The following is a 24,819-nucleotide window of genomic DNA, read 5'->3' on the forward strand; positions in this document are numbered from 1 at the left end:
GTGAGTTCGAGCCCCGCGTCGGGCTCTGGGCTGATGGCTCAGAGCCTGGAGCCTGCTTCCGATTCTGTGTCTCCCTCTCTCTCTGCCCCTCCCCCGTTCATGCTCTGTCTCTCTCTGTCCCAAAAATAAATAAACGTTAAAAAAAAATTAAAAAAAAAAAATAGGATTATGTAGGATGCCTGGGTGACTCAGTTGGCTAAGTGTCTGACTTCAGCTTGGGTCATAATCTTGCAGTTCATGGGTTTGAGCCCATGTCAGGCTCTGTGCTGATTGCTTGGAGCCTGGAGCCTGCTTCAGATTCTGTCTCTTTCTCTCTGCCCCTCCCCTCCTTGTGCCCTGTGTCTGTGTGTCTGTCTGTCTCTCTCTCAAAAATAAATAAACATTTACGAAAAAATAGAATTATGCTTCAGAGGTCTGTGACACTGGGTTTTCATCGATTATCTAATGATTACTCTGTGCCAGGCCTGTAGCCGAGGACAGGGACACAGAGATGAATAGACTGTTGTCTGGGAAGGTGTGAACATAAGGACTGAGAAAGAGAAAGAATCCTTTCTTAGGAAGCAGCTTTTTTTTACTCTTAACATATTCAAAAATATGTTTATATTTTGTTGGTTTGATTTTGCTTTAAGCCGTTTGAATTTCACCATATTTTTTGGAAATGCAGCATACTTCATCTGGATCTCTGTTTCCAGGTTCGACGTGGTGGCATTGGGGCCCAGTGCGGGTTGGTGTTTGCCTACAGCTCATCTTCTGAGAAATTTCACGCAGAAGAACACTTCAAAAGGTTTGAAAAGTATGACAAATGGAAACTTCACGAATTCAGGCAGTTTGTAAAAAGCAGGTAAGGAACAGAATAAAAATTTTTGTAGTTATTAAGACTGTATGCCTTCTCCTATTGGTAAAATACGTGTTTATGTCTTCATAGATGAGGTGCCCCTAAGCCATCCTCAGTGGCCATGAGCATTCATCGCTTTCTAGCAGCATCTGAAGACGTGTCTTAATTTGTTCATAGACCCTAACCCATTCCTTCTGTGACCAGGTCGAGGCATCTCCAGAATGGCTGGGTGCTGATACGTGTCTGGACTGTCTTCAGTCTCCCAGCCACCCGGAAGTTTACATGCCCCAGCCTCCCTCCTCCTAGTCATGCTTTTATTGGAGATGTTTTTAAGCACCCAGCTCTGCACTGGGCCTGATTCTGGGCGCCAAAGAGACACATTGAGCGCGTTGGCGCAGTCCCTGTTCTGTGGTGCTGTCCTCTCAGATGAGCAGTGTCAGTGTTGTCCGCACTGGGCAGGAGAGGAGGGATGGGGGTTCTGGGAGGGGAGACCCTGGAGGGAGTACCGTCAGTATCAGGAGCTAAGGATGACGTACAGGTGATCAGCCGCTTGAAGAAGTAGAAGGAGAGATCCTGAGCAGAGAGCAGAGCAGATCTGTGAACTCATAGGGGAAGCACGGAGGGGGTGGGGGCTTCAGGGTCCTGCAAGTGCCACAGGTACTTTGAGGTGGAGAGTGGCGGAACGTGGACCTGGAGGGCCAGGAAGGGGCCGAGTCTCTGAAGGTCTTTCTGTCTCTGGGTCAGGGCTTGGACCGTATCCTTTAAGCAAGGGAGGGCGGTTGGTGTAGTGTTGAGGAGTTTCAGAGAGAAGAACAGAGAGACTAGATGTGTGTTTTACCAGTACCGTTCTAGACCGTGCTGTGTGTCGCACGGGCGGGGGAGAGCCAGCGTGGAGGCAGGGTGGGATGGGAGGAGGCAGCCGGCGGCATGGGTCACTTTGGCCAGAGCCCTGGCAGTGATGGAGAGGTGGCGACCCACTGGGAGACCGCCATGAGGTCACTGAGTGTAGAGCAGAGGAAGGAGTATGGTGTGGGCGTCAGGGAGGCCTGGGATTTTGGCTTGGGCAGGTGGGGACGTTGGGAGTGCCTTTCTGTCATAGAAAATACGCAGGAAAACAGGTCTGTGGGGAAGGCGATGAGCTCCGTTTTGATCCTGTTGAGTGTGAGGTTTAGGGACACCTTGAGGTACTTGACAGCTAGTTGGGTAAGTGTGTCAGGAGTCTGGAAGAGGCGTATTGAAGCTACCGATAGATAGAGATAGTTAAATGATCATTTAAGTGAGTTAGATCGTTCTGGAAGAGTGTGTGGGCCAGGAAGAGAAGAAAGACTGTACAGACCAGCACGCTGAGAGGCACCAGCATTTAAGAGGCAACAGAGAAAAAAGGAGCCCAAGAGACAGCCAGCGAGGCAGTAGGAAGGCCTGCGTGTGTCATCGTGAAGCCAGGGGGAGTGATGTGAAAGCAAGCAGGGGGTGGGCAGCGGTGTCAGATGTGACCCAGGGTCAGTGGGATCAAGTCTGCGCGTGAACCTGCCAGATTTAGCCGCAGGTCATTGGTGACCCTTGGGCCTCGTTGCCTCCCTCACTCCTAGTGGCGGGTTAGAGCTCACGGAGCTGAGCCCCCGACTTGCTGATCTTGCTACAGCGCGTCTTGGGTGACAGGGCGCTAGAGCTCACGGAGGGCTCTAGCTGTGGTCCAGTAGTGAATGCGAAGTGTGCATGGTGTTCGGTGTGGATTCTGATCCGGTGGTTCTGGGCGGGGTCTGAGACTTTGACCTGTAGGAAGCTCTCAGGTGACTGGCGCTCCCCACCCACAGACCACACTTGGAGTATCCGGGATCTAGAATAACTCCCTCTCCCTGCTGTACTTCCTGTGGTGACATTGCAAGTGCCACCAAGACAAATGGTCATTCAGTCTCTAGAATACTCTTGAGGACGGAGAGCTCACGGCGCTTCAGTAGTTAGATTATATTCAGGGCATGGATCCACATTCCGTGCCCTTAATTCCAGCCCTCCAAATATCCTTCACCCCTAAAGTCTCCCTCCCCACCACAAATGGATGCCTTTTTAAAGGATGCCTTTTTTTTTTTTTTTTTTTTTAATGGTAACTAGAGATTACACTTGTTTTTAAGCATCTCTCTCCCATTCTTGGGACATATTAAAAGAAGTTTTTCCCCTAAACCTGCTATTAAACAAGATCTTTCACATATAGGATTTTTTTTTTTTTTTATTTTTATTTGTATTTAATAACTTAAATGTAGCCTAGTCACTACACCCTTACTGATTTTTAGCTTCCGGTTCCAGCCTGAACTACTCTGAAATCCTGCTTTGGCTAGCCTCTGTGTTACCAGTCTGTCTCCAGTTTGGAAATCAAAATGTTAATGTACATGCATCTGCCTTCTTCCCCCCCTTTTTTTTTTTCCTCTGTCTCTCTGGCCGGATGTGGATCAGTCAGCACGCCCAGAGTCCGCTGTCTGATTGCTGTGTGGTGCACTGAACGAGGTTGCTTCCCTTTGTGTCTGACACCCAGACAGCTGTCTCTCCATCTCAAAGATTTTCTTGATGGCTGCCACCGAGTGAATTAAAAAATCCTCAAACACAATACTGATGAAACTCATTGATGTGGTTTTGGGTTAAGACAGAATACCACCTGTCCCATTGGGTTTAGGGTTAACCAGGTCATGAAAGGTTTATGCTAAGAGGGGCTTAAGCTGGGACGTCTGGGTGGCTCAGTTAGTTAAGTGTCTGACTCTTGATTTTGGCTTAGGTCGTGAGCTCATGGTTTGTTGGATTGAGCCCCTGTGTTGGGCTTTGTGCTGACAGTGCAGAGCCTGCTTGGGATTCTCTCTCTCCCTCCTCTTTCTCTTTCCTTCCCCACTCACGTGCACTCACTCTCTCTCAAAAAGGAATAAATAAACATTAAAAAAAAAAAGGAAAGTGGGGCGCCTGGGTGGCTCAGTCGGTTGAGCGTCCGACTTCGGCTCAGGTCATGATCTCACGGTTCGTGGGTTCGAGCCCCGGGTTGGGCTCTGTCCAGCTTGGAGCCTGGGGCCTGCTTCAGATTCTGTGTCTCCCTCTCTCTCTGCCCCTCCCCCACTCACGGTCTGTGTCTCTCTGTGTCAAAAATAAATAAACATTAAAAACAATTTTTTTTTAAAAAAGAAAGTATCTTTTTGACTTATGTTAAGAAGAGAACATTTTTTGTGCCTGTTACAGAACCTACCCCGAGTCCTTAATCTTTTCCCCCTTCTTGCCATGAATGCCCATGTTTGCTTGTCACACAGAGTACTCCCGTGTTGCCAGCTTGCCGGCTGTATTACAGATTAACTAGTGGAAAGTTTTAGGAGTGTTACCTGAAAAAGACTGCCTTTTTCTCCTTTGGTTATTTAATTCCTGAAAAGGGAGTACGATTCAAATGTCTAGTTTTTAAAAAGAGGTGGCACAGAGTTGTGCGTCTTTAGCCTGAAATGCTTTCCTGGAAGGAACTTTTAAGGAACGGGAAGAAATGACAGAGGCTGAAGTTTTCCTTTTTCGGAGCTCCAGGGTCTGAAAGCTCCCTGCCTCTTACCCTTCGGTTGTTGAAAGGGAACTAAACCGCAGGCTGGTCGTATGTATATTAGCCAGACCTTGGGAGAGAAAACCGAACCTCCCTCTCCTTTGGATCTTTCTAGAAGCAAACAGTGGCTGTTGTATCTTTCCTTATTCCTGACCTGCTCATCTAAGACACCTTGGGTTTGTGTCTCATTCTTCACATGTGCCGGCTATCTAGAGAAGGAAACTTTCTCTTCAGTGCCCAGATTACGTTTGGAGGCTGAGGAGTGGGGAGGAAATCACCACCAGCTGCTTCACGTGCTTAGAGACGCAGGTGCTACACCCGCTCCCTGGTTGTCACTTGACAGGTCGCACATGCAAATTAATGCCACTCAGACCCTTGAGGAGCTTAGAAGTAGGACGGTGTTTTGTGATCACCCTTGTGCTTACAGGGCTGGTTGCTCACCTGGTGACCTTGGAGAGGAAGACCCTGTTGGCTGGTTTGAGCTCGAAGAGGAATGGGACGAAGCAGACGTGAAGCTGCAACAGTGCAGAGTCGCCCAAGTAAGCAGTCGCGAGTCGTGGCCTTCGCACGCGTGCCCGCCCCCTCCTTTCACCGCGTCCGTGTTGACGGAGGGGTTGGCGCGTGCCCGCCCCTGAGCCAGCTGTGCCTGGGACGGATGGGCGACACTACGATGGTGGGACGTTCGGGGGCTGTGCCCAGAGGAACAGCGTCCCGCCCCGCCCCGCCTGGAGGTCACCAGGGAAGGCTTCCCAGGAGAGGCGGTGTGCCTCCAGGTGTGGAGAGCCGATCACGTCATCGCCTGGGGCCAGGCTGGCACGTGTGGGGAAGGGGCGCGCAGCTGGGCGAGCGGAAGGTGTGCTGTGCCCGCGGTGCGGGAGACACGACGACTGTCCGCTTCGTTTTCTTAACTAAAGCTTCGTGTAAGTCTTAGTGAGAAGCTTCAGTGAGAGGAATGAGAACTGTCCGTAGGGCCTGTACGCGCTGGGTAGACATTTATGCATTTGAGCCGTGGAGTCTGGATGGCTCTTGGCAGAAGAGCTTCCACGGTAAGAGGCCGATGTTGCATAGGAGGTGAGCTTGCGGGCGGCTTTGGCTTTGCGCGGACAAGGCTGCATCCCGGGCTGTGGGTTGTCTGTGTTAGTTGGGGGCTTTGAGAGGATTCCTTAGGGCATTTGTTGTTGACTCTTGTCACCACATACCCGATCTCTCTTTCAAAATAACTGGGCCACAGAGCACACGTACTTCCCGGATTCATCCCGTCTTACCCTGTGTTTGCCCTGATGAGAGGGGGTCATGCCATTTCCCTTACTGTGATCCTTCCCCAAACCTGACTTGGTTCGGCACTCGTATTGTCTTTCTTCTGTTTCTGTGGATGTTGGACTTCTGTTTTGTGCCTTGTGCTAGGCAGAGTGGGACCTAGTAGGTTGTCAACGTCACCCCTTCCATTTGTGTTCCAGCTGCTGAGTCCTCCCCCTTCAATCTGTCTTTCCTTTCTAGTATTTGATGGTGAAGTTCCTCTGCACCCGCCAGGAGTCGGCAGAGCGCTTGGGAGTGCAAGGCCTCAGCATCAGTGGGCATCTCCGGCCGGCGAGAACCGGGGCAGAGCAGCACGTCGTCTGCACCCGCTGCGTAAAGGACACGGAGGACAGCGTCTGCGGGGCCACCCTGCTGCTCAGGACCCTTCAGTTCATACAGCAGCTCGCCCATGACCTGGTAGAGTTTTCTCAGTTGTTAGATCTCATTCCTTTGGGAAAATCAGTGGTGACATTGAGGGAAATGAACAACCGGTGAAACCTGACCCTGCTGAAGCGTGCAGAGTGAGCGTGTGCGGCCGGCATTGTGCTGCCTGGATGACCCCGGAAGAGCTGGGGAGTGAGGTGCTGGGCGTTGGTGGTGGTAGACTAGGGAGACACGGCAGGTTTATGGGGTTTACGTCTTCCTTAAGTCCTGGGAGAATTGTATCTGAAGTAGAGGTGAATTCTGTTTATTCCCTAAAAGTACCAAAACGTCCAGATGTGAAATCATTTGTGTTTTCGATACTGACTTGTACACTCACTAATAAAAACACAGAGACTGCTCACTCCAGGGAAGATTCTAGCCGCCACCCCCATAGAGGTGGTGACTCAGCTCAGGGATCGGCGGGAGCAGCCGCGTCCACTGTTGGCCTCCGTTCTGCCTCAGCACGTTTGGAGGCTGTACCTCAGTTGATCTGTGTTTGTTTGGTCTTTGTTACTCAAGCTGTCCTGTCACAGCAGGAAATAGCAAAGGAGAGGGGCTGCTTTGGAGCAGCGGGAGTGTTAGCGCACAGCTCCCCTTCGGGCCTACATGCAGGCAGGCGCGGGTCTGAAAGGGTGCTCCTGGGGAGGGCTCTTTACCATGTGGAGACTCACTTATGTTCGTATCTGGTGTTTGTGGACCTGGACTCTGGTTGGGGGCCGGTGGGGGTGGGGCGTGTGCGCATACATTACGCAGACGTGTACTTTCATCCGCAGACACACACGCACATATGTATCGTAGAAAGTTTCACACCAAAAGTCGTTGTTCACACACTTTTTAGTTGTTAAGAGTGAGCATCAGTTACATGGGAGTTTTACACATGTGAGCCACCTCCTTCTTTCAGATCAAGGAGGAAATGAGCCATTACGGTATTTCTCTAAATGCATTTCTCCATTTTATTTGTAACTTATTTTTTATAATTTTTTAGGTGCAGCAGAAGGAAAGTGGCTTAAAATACAAATCTTTTCTGGACTTCACGGGTCTTGATTTGCAGATCTTCTGGAATTTTTACAGTAAATTAAAGCAAAAGTAAGTCAGAATTTGTTATAAGGTGATAATCATATAAACAAAACTGAAAACACTGAGTTTTGCATTCTAAATAGACCAGTTTTTCTTCCAAGATTTTTTGACTTCTCACAAGTTTATTTATTTATTTTTTGAACATTTGTTTATTTTTGGGAGAACACAAGCGGGGGAGCGGCGGGGGGGACACAGGATTCGAAGCAGGCTCTGGACTGTCTGCGCAGAGCCCGATGTGGGGCTTGAACTCATGAACCGTGAGATCATAACCTGAGCCAAAGTCGGACGCTTAACCAGCTGAGCCACCCAGGTGCCCGACTGCTCACTAGTTTATATTCTCACTTGAAATATTGGTTATTGTTAAAGATAACACCTCCTGTTTCTATACCATACTTTGGGCAGTGTTTCTGCACACATTTTGACATCAGACCCTTATTCCGGCCTGGCGGGGTGAGCAGCTAGAGTATTGTGGGAGAACCGTCACTGTGCAGGGGAAGACGTGGGCTCCCAAGTGCCCACTTGCCCCACAGGGGCTGTGTTTTCAGCTGCTACTTGGTACAGCATTGATTCTGTTCTGCCTCTCTTTCTCCCGCCGGCGCTGTTTTTACTGTGCCCCATGGGTCTGGGGAGGCCTTTGGAGACAGCTGTTGGCTTTGGAGGGTAAAAACAACCTCCCGTTTTGCTCTCTGATACTCTGTCTCTCTGTAGTCCGAGGGAAGAATGCATCTGTGCCCAAACCCTGCTTCTGCGCCTCCTGCAGAGCTGTTTCTCCGTGCTGCGGAGCGACGGGCCGGCCGCCTCTCAGGACGCAAAGGCTCCCCGGCAGAGCCCTGAAGGGGCGGGGGCTGCCAAGGAGCTCCACACGCACTTGTGTGACGGTAGGGAGTGTGCTCGTCTTTAACGGGACCCTGTGCTGGCACAGCCTCCCACTATAGGAACAGGGTCCTGTGGTCATGCAGGCTCAGGAGAGGGATCACTGCTTTAGAGAAGGACAGTTTCCTCGGGTCCTATGTTGAGCTCAGGATTTATTCTCTGGTCGGTGGTTTCCTCCTGGTTTCTGACATATAGGGGTGTGACACTGAGAGTGATCACTATCATACTATTCAGTCTTTAGTGAAGACACTGGCCTGAGGGAGAGCGGTGACAAACTGAGGCTAAAACCCAGGTGGCCATGAGAAATTACTTTTAAGGCTTTGCCGAGTTGTGTCTCAAAAGGACCCGGAGATAACGAAATAGAAACTGGTGCATGTAGTCTTTATTTGAGTTCATGTAACGTCCTCACACTGCCTCGTCTGGGCAGAGGTGCTGAGCACACAGTGGGGAGCAGGGAGTTTACAGGCTGGTTAAAGCAGACGTACGTGTTGTGAGTGAACAGAGAGGACGTGTTAGAGCTGATTCCTTGTTCATTTTCATCAGTGGTGGATAGGCTGGATGGAGACTCTGTGCCCATGGAAACATTAAAACAAGAAGTCAAGAACACCCTTCTTAATGGGGCTGCCATCTTCTTTCCCGATCGACAGACCCGACGGGACCACCTCTTTGCCATGATGGTGAGCATTCACGCAAACGTTCGGGTGAAATTGACTAGTCTTTGTTTCCTCTGAATACCTCCCCAGTTTCAGTCTTCCAGGTGTGTGTTTAACACTCACTGTCTGCAGCGTTGTGTGTGGGACATGAACGTCTAAGGACAGAGCTCCATCCTCAAGGTGGGGACGGCGGATAATTCCAGCTCTAGTGCCTGGCCTGTTGTGTTACAAAGAGGAAGGAGCCTTGTTCCTTCATCTTCCTGATTTGCTTACAGCCAAGCATTCTTTTCAACAGTCTAACTTTTTATGATGGGAAAATCTGAAACAAATACAGAGCTAGACTAAATATAATACCTCCTACCCTGTATGTACCCATCACCTCGATTCAACAGTTGTAAACTCGGTCTAATCTTGTTTGCTTTGTGATCCGCCTTATCTGCTCTCCCTGCCCTTCCTCCAGTATTATTTCAAAGGAAATCCCTGACCCATTCGTCAATACTTCAGCTTATATCTGTAATGAAATAGAATCTTCCCAGACCCCTTCTCCTTGTCACTCACGCATTAGTAGTGGGGAGTGAAAAGTGCTTTTCATGTTGATAAAAGTTATGTTACCAAGTGGAATATCCTGTACAAAGATCCAGATTTTTAATTCTGAAGGCAGTATTTCTGTGTGAAAATGAGTATGAGTCATGAAAAAAAGATGTGAATGATGATGTGAGACAGAACAGAAATTTCTCTAAGCCACACCCAAGACCTCTAGGTCAGGAAACTCCAGGGTTTCCAGTATTCCAGAGATGGCAAAATACAGGGAGACATGAATAAAGACTATGTAAGAAAGCAGAATTATAGGCCAATCTTACTTGTAAACAAAGTTAGAAAAATCCTGGCAAAGTGTTAGTGAATCAGTCCAATAAAATATCAACAAAACCCTGACTGAGTTGGATTTACCCTAGGAATGGAAGGGTGGTTTAACGTTACAAAATTAATAAATGAAATCAGAGGAAAAAGTTATATCAGCAAGTACAGAAAATAGCTTTAAAAAAGATTAAATTCTGATGATGATGAACACCACAAAAGCGTTAGCAAACTCAAAACAGAAAGGAGCTCCCTCAGTCTGGGGGAGGGTGTATATCCCAAAGCTTTCATACATAGTAGGCTGAATGGTGGGTCACTGGAGGCATCCCTTTCAGAATGAGGAGCAGGCCAAGGATGCTTACTGGTCACTGCTCCTCTGTGATGTCGCATTAGAGGGCCTGGCCAGTGTGGCAGGACAAGGGAAAGAAATTTTAAACTACCATAGTAATTGGAAAAATAAATAATTACTTACAGGTGATATGGTTATAGGTTATTTTTTACTGTCTGTGAGGACAAGCACCTGCTGGTAAAGTTACTGGTAGGAATTTAATGGGGAAAACCAGATACAGAATTTCAGAAAGCATTTCTCAACGCAGCAGTGAATTAGCAGGTGTAGTGAGGTGCTCTGTGGGATGCAGGTAAAGACAGGAGGAACAGCAGAAGCATCGCGCGTGGTCCCCGACACCAGAGGCCCGCCCTGCCACGAGGAAAAAGTGGCCGCACGTGCGTCACGTGTTTCGAGGAAAATCGTGTTGGGGCCAGGTGGTTGTGGATGGTTTCAGAGAGGAGGAAGGGTCTTTGGTTGTTTGCAGCTCTCTGCGGAATTCGCACATCACCTGGAGGATCCGTGTTCACGCCGAGTCGTAGCCTCTGACAGCATCCGCCGGCCTGACCTGCTGGACTGTGGCGGGACTGTGTCCTGCTTGATTCCTAGAAGCATTTGCCAGGCAGCTGTGCAGTGATGGTTTTTGCTAGCTTGTGTCCCACACGTCAAAATAGAGGACATATGACCTCTTGAATGACATTGCTGTCCGTTAGCAGAGGAGCTCTGTCACTTTCCCTCTGCCCGCCCCTTCTGACAGCACTGGCTGAGGGCTCTCTGTTCCCTCCTCATGCTCATGGCTTGAACAGCGTCTCTTGTCTCTCCCACCCTCCTTTGCCCGGCTGCACCCTCCGTCTTAAATCCTCTGCATATCCCCTTCAGTGCCTCACATAATGGTAGACGTTGAGTACGTTCACGGAATGAAGAAAGTGCCCCTAAAGTAGCCCAGCAGCCCCATCAGCAGATGTGATTCCTGGAACTGTCACTGTAGCCGGTCTGGCTTGTATAGAGAAAGCTTAGATCCTGGTAAAAACAAACAGAAAATTCACAAGAGATGCCCTGTGCCCCTGCCTTTCCTCTCACAGTGTTGTGCCCAGGGATGGAAAATGTATCTTCCTAAACATTTGTATCAAGATGTCCTGCAGGAGAGCTTGAAAATGTTAATTTTAGCGGTGGACAAAAGCCAACCTGCCATCTTTCGTTTACGCAGGTGGTCTTGCTCCCGCCGAGCACCAGGCCACTCTCAGTTGGGTGCCGTGAAGTGTATGCCCCACACCTGCAAACCGTGGGCAGTGGCACTTCCTGGTGCTCCAGTCTCTGGAATGTTGTGGAACAGGTTCCCTGACTGTCCGCTCTCTGGTCTTCCAGATGAGGGTCACCGGGCAGGTTGTCTGACTGTGTGCTCTCTTTTTTTTTCTAGAAGAATGTCACCGAGCAAGAGCACAAGCAGTCTCTGCAGCTCACCTTCCGGTCACTGTGCACGTATTTTAGGTATGTTTGCAATTCCTTTCAGTTGTCCGATGTTCCAAACGTTTGCCATTTTCTTTAGCCGTCCCCTTACTCTGCTAAGCTGGGTTTCTAGAGTGAGACACCACAGGTCATGGGAGGGACAAAAACAGTGGTGGGATGATAATCTTGTGAACAGCTTACTCCACGTCTCCGTCCTTGTGAGACTGTTTAGAACAGAACCCACTGAGGCTCTCTGTAAGCACTTCAGTTTCTAAGTGATTTTTGAAGACGGAAACAAGCCAAAGGAGTTTGGGGTCCTGTGGTCAAGTCTGAGAAGCCAGCAGCACAGAATGGTGGTTGAGCAAAGGAAGTGTGGGGAGGGCAGGACCTGGGCCTGGGCTGCGCTCCCGGAGGCGTGGGCTCTCGAAGGTGGGAGGGAGCTAATGGCCACAGCTCCCGCCTGCAAGTCAAGTCACGTCTGCTGTGGACGGCAAACGTGTGCTCAGATTCGAGTATCAGGTGGTGGAAGAATCTGGGAGGCCATGTGGGGACATTTGAAGACACGGATGTTCGGCTGTGGTTGTCCGGTTGGCCGTCGTGACATTAGCTGTATTTCCTGCTGGTCATCAAGGTGATTTACGCATCAGATGTACTTCTCAGAATCTCTTCTAAGGACGTGAGGATTTTCGGGCCTGTGCTTCTTGAGGACGTGGGGATAGACCGTGCCACAGGCCCAGCTGGGACGGGGCCCTTTTTCTGACCCAGACTGCTCACGTCCCATAGAACTGACACTGAAATCTTGCTAGGTTTCTTTTTAGAAACTTGTAAGACTAATGCCTGAAAACGCCCTTTCTGAAACAAGGTGCCGTGACCGATTTGTGTCCTTTCAGTGATAAGGATCCAGGTGGCCTTCTGCTCTTGCCCGAGAAGGGTGACGTGGCCAGCATGAACAGCAGTGACGTGCTGGCGGTCATGAGCGTCCTCCTGTCCGTCGCTGCTCGAGAGGTAACTAGTGGCCGCTGTGCTTCCTTCCCCCGTGCCAGGAGGTGCCCATGGTCCAGTGATGGTGGCGCCGCCTCCATCAGCTTCAGTCACAGTGTGCACGTGGCCTGTCCCTGCGGCCGTTATAGACGCGCACAAACGTTGGCCAGCCTGCCTTGGCTCCTGATCACCTGCCAGGGAGGGACCCTTGCCTGTCCCCTGGTCGTCAGCAAGCAGTACATGTGGGGAAAAGTCGTTAAGACTTTCTCTGAGGAAGAGGAAGGGGTTTGGCGGTGTCCCCTCTGGTGCACTTCCGAGAGCCCAGCGCTTAGTGTGTACCTGTGGTGTGGGTTCTGTGGAACTTTAGCTTTTTTTTTTTTTTTTTCCCCTTTAATTTAAGATTACTTAGCCAACTCATAGGCTAATTAAGTCTGAAAAAGTAGACTCTTTTCCTCTGCTAATGATATTTTTAAATTTTTACTTTATTTTTTTGAACACAGAGGATTCTGTTTTTCAAGATGTAGTCTGTGTGTCCACTTGGTCAGCTTCACCTGGTGAATTTGATCAGAAATTTGGGTTTCTTTTTTTTTTTTTTTTTTTTTTTTATTTTTTTTTTTTTCAACGTTTATTTATTTTTGGGACAGAGAGAGACAGAGCATGAACGGGGGAGGGGCAGAGAGAGAGGGAGACACAGAATCGGAAACAGGCTCCAGGCTCCGAGCCATCAGCCCAGAGCCTGACGCGGGGCTCGAACTCCCGGACCGCGAGATCGTGACCTGGCTGAATTCGGACGCTTAACCGACTGCGCCACCCAGGCGCCCCAGAAATTTGGGTTTCTAGGCCCCACTGCAGGCTCCTGGTTTAGAGCCTCTCGGGACAGGATTCAGGATCCGCATTAGACGAGGCACCGCTGGGACTCTGACGGGACCGACCCCTGTGACTGGGGGACCAAGAATTGCTCTCTGGACTAAACATGGACCAGGGCAGCTGTGACCATGGGACAGGCCAGACCGCATCCTTGGGACATTTAATGACGGCGACCTCACGATAACTTGTTTTTTGTGGCTGAACTTTAGTGTCTTTGAGTCTCCTACGTGTTTTTTTATTGGTGCTTTCCTGTTTCCGTGTTGCTGCCTGAGCCACACTTTCATTCATTCCCGGCTGCTTTGCTCTTAGGGAGAGAGCTTGGGCTGTGCTGGGTTGTCACTTGCCAGGGTCGCCCTGCGGCAGGCCACGGTGCTGACCTAGGATTACTTGGAGTCCAGGGATGTTGGTCTCCCGCAGCGATGCCCATGTTCTTTACGGCAACGTGCTGACCACCCAAGCCTTACCTGTTCTCGGTCAGCACTCTGCCCATGCTGTCACGTGAATGTTACGTTTGGCTGCTTTCTGCCTTCTATCTCATTTCCAGACTCTTCGGCCCCTCTCTTGAGTCTCCCTTAAAGGTCCTCCTGCAGCCTCCACCTGCTGCTCGTCCGTGTTTGCTGTGTCTGTTAGCCTCCCTCGTGCTCATCTGTCTTTCTTTCCACCACATCCACGTTCGTGCGTGTGCTAAAGGCCACTGACGAGATGGGCAGAGGCCAGTATTTGAAGAAGAGAATGATCATGGATAGACTTAGAACGTGCTGACTTTGTGGCTCTGGCAGGACTTGAGGTGGCAAGAGCTCCTGGACACTCAGGAGCTGAGTCAGTGCTGAAAATTCCGTAGCCGTTGACCAAGAGCTGAGAGTCGAAGCCGTGACTGCGGTGCCCGCCTGCCCCCCACCCTCACCCTGCCCACCTGTGGGCGTCTTGAGGAGCGTCTCACTAGAAAGGCAGCCAGGAGAGGAGGAAGGAGTGTCAGGAAGAGATCCTGGGAGACAGAAGCCCAGGGAAGAGGGAGTTTCAAGGACAGTGTTCAGGAGAGCCACTGATGTTAAGGTTGAGTGATAAGGTTTTGTTCCCTAGGTGGTGGCTGATGCCTCCTGGGGAAAGGCAACTTTGGAAAACGGAGCTCACCTATAAAAGAGGACCTACCGACAGGCAGTTTAAAGACCACCTGTCCATTTTAAGAACTAAACAGTCTGGGTAGTTTTGAAATCTCCCTGCCCACCCACATGCCTGTCCATGGCTCACCATCCTTCCTTGCCAGGCAACCACCCTTCTGAAGTTTATATTGATCATTTCCTGGGTTTTCTTTCTAGCTTTTCAAACACAGCAGCTTTGTTTTACCTGGCGTCAGCCATTAACGGAGTCACATGGCGTACGCACAGTCTTCTGGGACATGCTGTTTTCCCTCAACGGCATTTTTGAGACTCGGCTGTGATTTATTTATCCATTTTACTTTGCAGGGGTAATCGGGTTGTTTCCAGATTGGGGCAATAACACGGAAATTGTGAAAGGAACACATCTGGGAGTTCTTTTGCACATGAATTTATCCCTAGAGGTGATAAATCCCTAGAGGCTCTCTCTTCAGAGAGCCTCTGGAGAATAAAGTTGCTGGTTAGAGGGCAGTGGAGGGTGAGGAATTATTTTTAAGGTGGGAGAGGTGTGGGTGAAGGGTCAGGGAAGGAGCCAGAGGGAGAGGGGGTTTGCAGATGTCAGAGAGAAGAGGTGACTGGTGGAATGAGTCTTGTAAGGGGCTGAGGGGAGGGCACATGCAGGGAAAACCACCTGGAAAGCCGGAGGGCGAGAGAGGACCTTTCATAATGCCGTTTGTCGTGCTCGGTTTCGAAACGCTGAAAGCTCTTTCTTAGCCATTCCCCATTTCCCTAGAATTTTTTGCCAGTGATGCCTGTTCTCCGAGAGCGCCCATGCCTGTGTTCTGTGAAGACTTGGCTGTAAACGTTGTATCTGTTTCCTCCCTCCTAGTGTGAGCTGTTGGTGCTCAGTGGGGCCCAAGGGGAGGCCGGCTCCGTGCTCTTCTCCCTGTTCTGGGCGGTCCAAGGCAGCCTGCTGTCCTGGTGCTACCTGCAGCTGAAGAGCACGCACTCCGGAGCCCGAGAGCTCGCCGCGGACCTCCTCGACCAGTGTGAGTGTCGGTGCTGGACACACGAAGCCACGGGAAGAGAGAGGTGTCTGGGTTTTGACTGTCCTCTTTAGTGCCTCACGCACGGAGTACGCGTATGGTTTTCTCTTCTTTGTTACAGGTTATATCTGTCTCTGGGTTGTTTTTTTCTTCTTAAAATAGAACTCTGTGGCATGTCTTTTGGCCCAGAATTTTCTGCTGAATGTGATAGTATGCCTAAGTGGGTTAAAAAAAATTTTTTTTTTTAATGTTTATTCATTTTTGAGAGAAACAGAGACAGAGCATGAATGGTGGGGGGAGGGGGGTGTGGAGGGCAGAGAGAGAGGGAGACACAGAATCTGAAGCAGGCTCCAGCTCCAAGATGTCAGCACAGAGCCGGGTGCGGGACTCAAACCCATGAACTGCGAGATCATGACCCGAGCTAAATTCAGATGCTCAACCGAGTGAGCCACCCAGGCGCCCTACCTACGTGTTTTTTGTTGCGGGATCAGATCATTTCACAGCCTAAACATTGCTCCTGGATGTGCAGCACTCTTCAATAGAGTCTGTCGTGTCCATTTTAATCAAGTTATCCAAAAAAGAAAATCCTGAATTTTTAGAATCTAAGGTATATGTGAGCCCTGCTGTGGTCTTTGCAGATACCAAAAATCCTCAAACTCATGTCCTGTAAACTCACAGAGAATTAATTACATGACAGCCAACAGGTTCTGAGAACTGCGGGTGTGGAAAATACGGCTCTCTTACATTTGGTCTCAGCATTGTGACAAAACTGCTGATGGAGTAGAGTCCTGGGGCCACCGAGCAAAGGGAGAGGCAGCCTGGCGGCCGGGTCGGTCAGCCAGTAACCCTTCACTCACACAGGTGCTGTCTCCACCTTGTCAAAAAGTAGTAAAGACAGGGGCGCCTGGGTGGCGCAGTCGGTTAAGCGTCCAACTTCAGCCAGGTCACGATCTCGCGGTCCGGGAGTTCGAGCCCCACGTCAGGCTCTGGGCTGATGGCTCGGAGCCTGGAGCCTGTTTCCGATTCTGTGTCTCCCTCTCTCTCTGCCCCTCCCCCGTTCATGCTCTGTCTCTCTCTGTCCCAAAAATAAATAAATGTTGAAAAAAAAAAATTAAAAAAAAAAAGTAGTAAAGACAAAAAAAAAAAAAGTTAACTCACTTTAAAAGTGATCTTTCTTGAGATTGGCACTGCTTTTCCTTCCCAGAGGGAAACATAGTGGTCTCGTGGTCTTTCTGACGTGGAATCCCCCTACAGCGTCTGTGACCCTCTCCAGCTCTGTCCTTGAAGACGACCAAGCAAGTGACGTTTCTACCGTGTATAGTATTAATTACTGTCTTTATGTTTTGGTAGATGTGGCACAGTTTCTGGCGAGCTTGAGAGTGATTTTGGAATCCCTTTTGTCACAGTATAGTGGAAAGACCCTTGTAGAGAAATTGTGTAATTCGGTGTTTTCGATGGCAGCTCGTCAACTGGTAAGAACGGTGACAGCCTTTGTGAAGCAGGAGGGGTCGGTGGCCCGCAGCCCTGGGCAGAGTCTGAGGCAGGCGCCCAGTGCTTTGTTAATCTTCCTTTTAGGTCATCTTTCTCCTGGACTTCTGCACTCTGGACATTTCGCACTGTGTGCTCCTGAGAGAGTTCAGCACGCTCCCGGAACTGTTGAAGCAGCTGTGCGGTGACCCTGAAGGAGGGCCAAATACGGTAATTCGAGTGGGCATTTGAGCCCCTCTGCGTCCCCTCTTGAGAGTGATATGATGCTGCTGAACGAAACCTACATCATGCACATCTACATGAACAGACTGCCTCTGGGAGGACCCCGTCCCGAGTTCTCTCGCTGGTTTGCTAACAAGGATAAAGGGTGGCCCCAGTTGGTCTGGCCTGATCAGCGTCCGAAAGGAAGCTATACGTAGGTCAATTTCCTTTCCTAGCACATGAACTTACACAAAAGCCGTGTAAGTAAAAAACAGATTGAAGTCTAGAAGAGAGAACGTATGTCGAAAGGCAAATTCGAAGGTTGGGTATTTAAAAGAATTTTCTCCCTCCTTAACCTTACAGGACACAAAGGTTTTTCACTATCTTCTTTGAGTCTCAAAAGAACTCTGTGGAAATAGAAAGGGCATGTATCATAAAGCCTACTTTCAAGGTGAAAAGGCAAAGACGAAAACACAGGGAGGGAGAAGAGGAGATGAGCTCGGGTTTGCCAAGGTCCCAAATTCGGTGTTTTTTTCCCACTGGAAATTCAAGTGGGTAGTGAGTGGTCTCCAGGAAACAGCTCTGCCCCAGCCAGAAAACAGAAGCTAATCACGGAAGCACCGTAGTGCCCTAAAAACCACTGCTCAGGGGGAGACGCGTGGTGACCGGGGTGCGCAGATGGAACATCGGGATACTTTGAGTCCGTGCGGCAGTTTGTGTCGGCTGTCCAGGCCGTCTGCCCGGGTGCTAACGCGGAAGCCCCGTTGCCTGCGTGTCTGGACACGAAGTGATGGACCCTCTCTTGCTTGCTTGTTCGTTTGTGCAGCTCGATGTGGAGCCTTGGCCACAGGAGCGTCCGGTGGTGTTACACACGTGGACGAAGGAGTCTGCACACAACTATGAGAACAACTGCCACGAGGTGTCCGTCTTTGTTAGCCCGGGCGCAACCTGTTTTGAGGTGGAATTTGATGAGCGGTGTGAGACTGAGAAGCGGTAAGATGCTCATGCTTCCCCCTAGCGGAAACGCTTAACGTGAGCGAGGGCAGGTAACAGTGATTCTGCCTTCACAGGTACGATTATCTGGAATTTACCGACGCTAGAGGTGGAAAGACACGCTATGACACCAAAGTCGGCACTGACAAGTGGCCCAAGGTGAGTGGTGCTCCCAGGAGGAGGTGGCATGTGCACTTCTGCACCGAGCCTCTGCCGTTGGCAGCCCGTGGGGGGAAGGGCGGCTGGGTGTTGAAGGGAAGTGTTGGTCACGCTCTCGTAAAAGGGAGGGCTGGTGTCAGAGTTCACAAATGACAGCCGGTCGTCTGTTTTGTAGATAAAGGTATCTCGGAACGTGGCCTCGCCCCCGTTGGTTCACGTGTCGTTTCTAGCTGCTTTGGTGCTGCAGTGTAGATTTGAGTGGTCGCGGCAGAGACCACACGGCCCCAGAGGTCTAATAATTTACTGTCTGGCTCTTCACAGGAAACTTGCCAATCCCTGGTGTGTGTCACATTGTCCGGTGTGAACGGGGAGTTGGGATCCTCAGCGTGCAAGGGCCAGTGGGTCCCGGAAGGCCCAGAGCATGTGGGGAGAGCCAGGAGGGCCCCACCGCGGTGGGGCCCGCACGACCTCTGGCGCGGGGTTTCCTCTCCGCTGTCGGTGGTCTTGGCAGGGAGCGGAGGGACGCACAAGCACCGTTTCTGGCCGAGATGGGCGTCCGGGGTTTAGAGAGCCTCACTAGGTGCAGGGGTGAATTTTCCGTTCCAGTCGTTGCGTTGTTCGCTTCTCCTTCATCACCTCGGTGGGCGTGGCAAGATAGAATGGCGAGAATACAGACTGGCTTTGGATTTAGATTTTTGAGTCTTGGAGAACGTGCTTGGTGCTGAAGTGGCGCTTTCTCGTGGCTTCTGTGTTTCTCTCTAGAAAGTGACCTTTAAGGCCGGCCCGCGGCTCCAGTTCCTCTTTCACTCTGACAGCAGTAACAATGAGTGGGGCTACAAGTTCACAGTCACGGCCTACGGTCTGCCCGACGTGGCCGTGTCGTGGGCGTCGGATTTACAACTGCTTGTTTCCCGGCTGCTGGGACGCCTCGCTGCCCAGTGCATGGCGCTCAAGTCTACACACAGTGAGTCCGTGGGGGAGGGCCAGGTGGTGCCCTGTCACAGGGCCCTCTAGACCAAACTGGAGTAAACCCAGTGTCCACTGGGTGTTATTTCCGTAGTTTCTTGACGTGGACTTTGGAGCCTGTCACAGAGGGCACATGGGGCACGGGGCAGGTGTTCAGCAGCATCGCTGTTGTTTTTTTCGTTCTTGTTAGTGAAATCTGGAAGCCAGAAATAGAATAAGCTCTATATCCTTTAACCACATGAGTGTTTTTGTTAAATATGGGAATGTGGATTTTGCTGTAAGGTGATTTTTCAGCTTAGTTATTAAATGCATCTAAGAAACAATAATTGTAGAATAAAACTTCCTCACGTATTTCATTTCTATTTCACTTTTTGAGGCTTCCCGATTGTAAAAGTAGAATGTCATAGAAATTGCATAATGGGAAAGTCAAGGAGAAAAGCCATTCCTAGTGGGGAAAAGTATTAACATTTTAATATATCTCCACCCAGTCTTTTTTTACATCTGCTCATAAGCACACAAGGGTGCGTATTTAATTCTCATTTGTTTTGCAAACCAAAGCTTACACCTTGTGAGCATTTCCCTTGTCACTAAACACCTGTGCCCGGTCTCCAGCAGTGCCCTGGAGCTGAGGCTGTGGCACAGGATGGGTTCGCGGCGGGGAGGGGTGTTTATCAAGTGCCGCAGTCATGTCGTGGTAACTGCGTGGATCCCTTGCTCATCTTCGAGCACCCAGTGGTTAAAACCTCCTTTTGGGCAGTTGACAGACTCTCCGTGTCGCCGGGAGAACAGAGCTCTCACTAGCCTTCTTCTCTTTCCAGAGTTAGGGGGCGACGTGGCCGTGCCCCCGGCAAAAATGGCGGCGGTCCTGAACTCCCCGCTGTGGAAACCGGTCTTCCGGCATCAGCTGTGTCTGGAGCTGGGATTAGCAGCCAGCTGGCCCACTAGCCCGCGCCAGGATAGTAAGGAGGTATTTACTGTCCTGGCGTCTTTCTACCTGCAGTGGAGTCCGCTCGCTCACCGTCGCCGCTTTGAATCACGAACGCCTGTGTTTGCGTCCCCCCCACTCCCCCACCCCCCGCCAGCTGTTAGCCCCTGGAAGGCAGGGTCCACCCCTGGTTCACCTGGTGTCCACACTGCACGCGCGGTGGGTGGTGGGTGTTCTGACACGGCGAGGGAGTGACCCCAGCCGAGTGGCGTAGGTGCTCAGGAAGGCTCTCTTCGAGGAGCTGCTGAACCGGCCCGTTGAGTCCGCCGCTGGTGCCCACTGAGTCAGACGGAGTGAACGATTCGTGTTGCACTCTTGTCCGTGAACAGCGGCGCTCGTGGTATTTCGTCAACTAAACAAGTTTGCCTCTCGTCCCCCTTCCGTCGCCCTGCCCTCTGTCCCTGCACTACCTCTTGTCCCTCCCTCCCCCAAGTCACTCGGAGGTTAGCGGAGGGTCCAGGGCCTCTCCCCCGCCATCCTCTCTCTGTAGATGTGGCTTTTTAGCTGCGGCATCATCTTATCGTCCCTTGTCATCCCACTGCCAAGCACCAGTAATGGCTCCCAGTGCCCACAGGGTGAAGTCCGAGCTCCTCGGTATGACGGTCGAGGCTCTATCCCATCTCCTTTCACCTCGCCACTCTGCCCTTTTCACCCCCCACCCACCGCCCAGCCCCGGGTGAGACTTAAGGCCAGGTCAGTCTCGCCGCTGACTCTTAACTCCGGCTCAGTCTTCAGAGTCTGGCCCAAAGCTCACTCCCTCCCAGAGGCTCTTCTTCGTGACATCAGCCGCCCCGGGGGCTCTGTCCAGTGGGCTCTCAGCACTGGGCATCCCTCCCTGGCATTTGGTGCTCGATAACCTTTTGCTCTGTGGTGGCGCTGGGGTTCACGCCCTCACCGTCTCCCTACGTTTACCCTGGTTTTCAACCCGTGTACCTGTGTGGTTTCCCCAGAGCACCCCGTGTTTTGTCCTTCTCCTCTGGCCCGGCAGGTGCTCGCCGAACCGTACCCCTCGAACGGCTGCGCTCACCGGGACCCGTTGTTGTTGTTGTTCCAGGTCACGTGCATCCCCGAGGATCCCTGCTGCCGTCTCCTTCTTGAGTTTGTACAGGCAGACCCTGCCCAGAGCTGCTGTGGGCCACTGTCAGAACTGTGCAAGGGACTCATACAGGCATGTAGAAAACAGGCCCCAAAGACAGATAGAGTTGCTGGTTCCACTATTGATCAAGCTGTGAACGCCACCTTTGCTGCTCTGGTGTGTCGTACTCCAGACTTATATGAGAAGCTGCAGAAATATGGTAACTTATACTACAGGGAATATTTCTCATCCGAAGGCCAGTTGCTAAGTTTTAAGAAAGCCTATCTTAAGTGAAAATTTTAAAATATTTTCAAATATGAACGTGTTTCTACCACCGTAGACTTCATCTCATTAAGTCCTACTCTGCCGGTCAAGAGATTCGTGACCAGTTTATAGTCAGTGGATTGTCGTGCGTGGCAAGTGGCCTTGAGTTTCCTAATCGACAGGTCACTTCTTTCTCCACAAATCTCATGGAAAACTGCCAGCAAGTTTAATGGGAGGAAACCCTGACTTGGGTTTAGTCTCAGGCAAAACTGTAAACTGGGGGCCGGTGGCTCTGACCTTCCGAGAGATGCCGGTTACGCCCGGACCTGTTGAGGTCATTCAGTGAGCTGATAATCAGGGACGGGAGCGGAGGTGTCCGCTCGCACCTGCACACAGAGCTCCTGTAGCGTTGGCCCTGCTCAGCCTCCTCTGTGGGCAGCATGCTCCTTGCCGTCGTGTGCACCTGTGTCCACTGTGCGTGCAGCCTGCGGCCTCATAATAATCTCTCTCCTCATCGTCTTTCAAGGGAAGAACATCTCACACTCTCCCTAAAGACGACATGGGGTGTCCCCGAGCACTTCTGTGGCACAGATGAAACGAGCGGGGGTGGGTGGTTTCTCCCATCTGAGCAGGTCATTGACGGCTGCTGTTACCACGATCACCGCGAGGGTCACTGCTGCCCTTTTGGCCCGGTTCTTTGGAGCTCACTTTGCAGAGTTTATTTCCTGATTTCTAAAACATCTCCATTAATCCCTCCTCCTTCAATTCTTAACTATTTCCTTTAAGAAGCTGCTCAAGTAAACAAAATCTACATGGAGGCACGAGTGATTTATGAAAACAGCCATCCCATGGAAGAGTGTATCTCTGCTAGGGGGTGGCGATGTGTCCTGTCAGGTCTTGAGGCAAAAATCCAGTGTATGTTTTCACAATCAAATTATAGTAAGAGAGCTGGACCGTCTCAGTAGATGGACAAAAGCCTTGTGAGTTAACAGCTAGGAAGCAGGAACACCTGGCTGGTTTTGTCGGTAGAGCCTGCGACTCTTGACATCGAGGTCGTGAGTTCAAGCCCCACGTTGGGAGTGGGGTCTACTTAAAGTAACAATTAAAAAAAAAAACCAACAAACCCTGAGAAACAAAATTTTTGGCTGGTTGCCAGTTCCCTAGCTCTTTTTCAGATTGTGTTCAGATATCACATATCTTATTTCAGGAGAGAAACACAGTCTGATGTGGGAACTTGAAACACTTTGCCGAATATAGGCTGTTCCCAGGATACCTGCCACTCGGGCTTTGGAGGCACCGTTGGAGGCCCTCAGTTCCTCAGGGCTGTTCACAGGTCCTATGGGATGGGCTACTTTAAGGGTGGCCCTTGTCTAGATCACTTGGTCACCTTTGTGCAAAAGTTGGTCAATCTTTCGCACTAGAAATATATGGCAGGAGTCTTTCACCTAGACGGTAAACTACGTGAGGGCAGGGTCCAGGTCTGCGTTCGTCAGCATTGTGTCCCCAGGGCCTGGTATAGAGCCCGGCACATCCTGCATGTTCAGAAAGTTGTCCTCACATCATATGTCCGCTTGCCAGAAAGCATCATGCTGTTCTGACACATTCTCCTTGGGTTTTTACAAGACAAGAAAGAAGCAGGGCTCATAGGTCTTTCTTTTAAACAAACAACTTTTTTGTTATGTTTCTGATTATAAGAATAATATCCATGTAGGGACTTAAAAAGTACAGAAAAGCTTAAAATAACGATCAATTATAATCTCATCAGTTCAAGAACAAGTCTATTAACATATTTCTGCATATCTACCTGACCTTACGGTGTATATGTACCTACGTGCACACTGTGTTTTAAATACGTATGTTCTTTATAAATAATTTTGTTTACACTGTTTCAAAGCTGACCTTTTTTTTTTTAATTTTTTTTTCAACTTTTTTTTTTTTTTTTTTTTTATGGGACAGAGCGAGACAGAGCATGAATGGGGGAGGGGCAGAGAGAGAGGGAGACACAGAATCGGAAACAGTCTCCAGGCTCCGAGCCATCAGCCCAGAGCCTGATGCGGGGCTCGAACTCCCGGACCGCGAGATCGTGACCTGGCTGAAGTCGGATGCTTAACCGACTGCGCCACCCAGGCGCCCCCAAAGCTGACCTTTTTTACTTAATTTATACCGTGAACCTTTTTCATGTCAATAATAATAATTATTATTTTTTAATAACTATTTTTATCCACTTTTAATACTTTATTTTACTTTTAATATTTTTGATAATTTACTCTCATATTTTTACTTTAAATATTTTACCCCGTTTAATAGTGTGTCCGTTTCAGATGTTGTTCACTTGAAAAGGGTTAGTTTGAAGTAACACAGAGAACCCATTCCAGGTATTTGTGGCTTAACTGATCTTTATTACGCCCAAGTGTCTTCCTGCCCGCAACGTGTGTGCCTCAGGGAAAAGACTCTGTGTTAGTAGTGTTAGGAAGTTTAGAAACTGATTTGTGCATAAATTTGATTTGGTCGCATCATAAACTGATTTGGTCGCAGTAGTGAATTGAGCTAACTGAGCGCCCTCTCCTTATCTCCTCTCCCCAGTAAAAAGTGGGGGCCACACAGCCCTGAGCGAGGAGTTTGCACAGGTGTACTATTTGGCAGATGGGATTCGGATATGGATGGTAAGATTTTCCTTGCATGGGATCTTTATGTATTTTGAGTTTTTCCCACCATGGTTTCGTTGTCATTAAGGTGTAACAGCCCTCTTCTCAAGAGCATAACCTTAGGAATTTTTTAAAAACTTAAGTTCAGTGACAACACGAAATGCTGTAAAATAATTTAGAACCCTTGAGATCGTAGTGTGGTGAGTGCGAAGGATGTTCAGAGGAAACAGGCTGTCACCCCAAAGGCCACTCTGCGGGACCTCGTGGACCAGGTGGAAAAGCACTGTGGTAGATACGGGACAACCACGCAGGGCTTTCAGTGGGGGAAAGGCCACTGTCAAAGGGGGGCCCTTTCTGCATGGTAGAAAAGTGGTTCCGTAGTAACCGTTCGTTGGTGACAGCCATGAACTGGAGGAACAAAATGTGCACCGGTAGGAGGACGGACAGCGAGACCGTGTGTTACCTGGCTGCCTCAGCCACGCTGCAGCGTGAGACGGTCACGTACGGCTGTGCCGCGGTGAGAGTGAATGAGGCGAGCCACATGTGTCAGCTCACACACGGGTGACGAGCAGAAACCAGTCCGGGAGGGAGGTCTGAGTGCGCTCCACCTCACGTTAAGTTGACACGCAGCCCGGGTCTGTGGCGCGTAGTGCAGATGCACAGGAATGGCGAACGCCGTGCGCGGGAGATCATTTTTCTCAGGCGTGGAGAGGGACCCT

At 50.3% G+C, this 24,819-nt stretch overlaps 1 protein-coding gene across 1 annotated transcript in view; it reads left to right on the top strand.

Annotated features, from left to right (window-relative positions):
• ZZEF1 (zinc finger ZZ-type and EF-hand domain containing 1) overlaps positions 1-24,819 on the top strand; it is a gene marked incomplete at its 5' end in the record, with an annotated part of 105,495 nt that overhangs the window by 34,768 nt on the left and 45,908 nt on the right. Inside the window, 17 exons of the mRNA XM_040452955.1 lie at positions 693-841; positions 4,816-4,927; positions 5,886-6,101; positions 7,093-7,193; positions 7,893-8,062; positions 8,601-8,734; positions 11,308-11,378; positions 12,227-12,341; positions 15,168-15,327; positions 16,675-16,796; positions 16,900-17,022; positions 17,840-18,006; positions 18,084-18,165; positions 18,928-19,129; positions 19,950-20,098; positions 21,171-21,411; positions 24,039-24,118. Coding sequence (XP_040308889.1) covers positions 693-841; positions 4,816-4,927; positions 5,886-6,101; positions 7,093-7,193; positions 7,893-8,062; positions 8,601-8,734; positions 11,308-11,378; positions 12,227-12,341; positions 15,168-15,327; positions 16,675-16,796; positions 16,900-17,022; positions 17,840-18,006; positions 18,084-18,165; positions 18,928-19,129; positions 19,950-20,098; positions 21,171-21,411; positions 24,039-24,118 — 2,394 coding nt within the window. The remainder of the gene's footprint in view (positions 1-692; positions 842-4,815; positions 4,928-5,885; positions 6,102-7,092; positions 7,194-7,892; positions 8,063-8,600; positions 8,735-11,307; positions 11,379-12,226; positions 12,342-15,167; positions 15,328-16,674; positions 16,797-16,899; positions 17,023-17,839; positions 18,007-18,083; positions 18,166-18,927; positions 19,130-19,949; positions 20,099-21,170; positions 21,412-24,038; positions 24,119-24,819) is intronic.

The sequence above is a fragment of the Herpailurus yagouaroundi genome, unplaced genomic scaffold (genome assembly GCF_014898765.1).
Source record: "Herpailurus yagouaroundi ecotype Mexico unplaced genomic scaffold, PumYag 208, whole genome shotgun sequence".
Taxonomy (NCBI): Eukaryota; Metazoa; Chordata; class Mammalia; order Carnivora; family Felidae; genus Herpailurus; species Herpailurus yagouaroundi.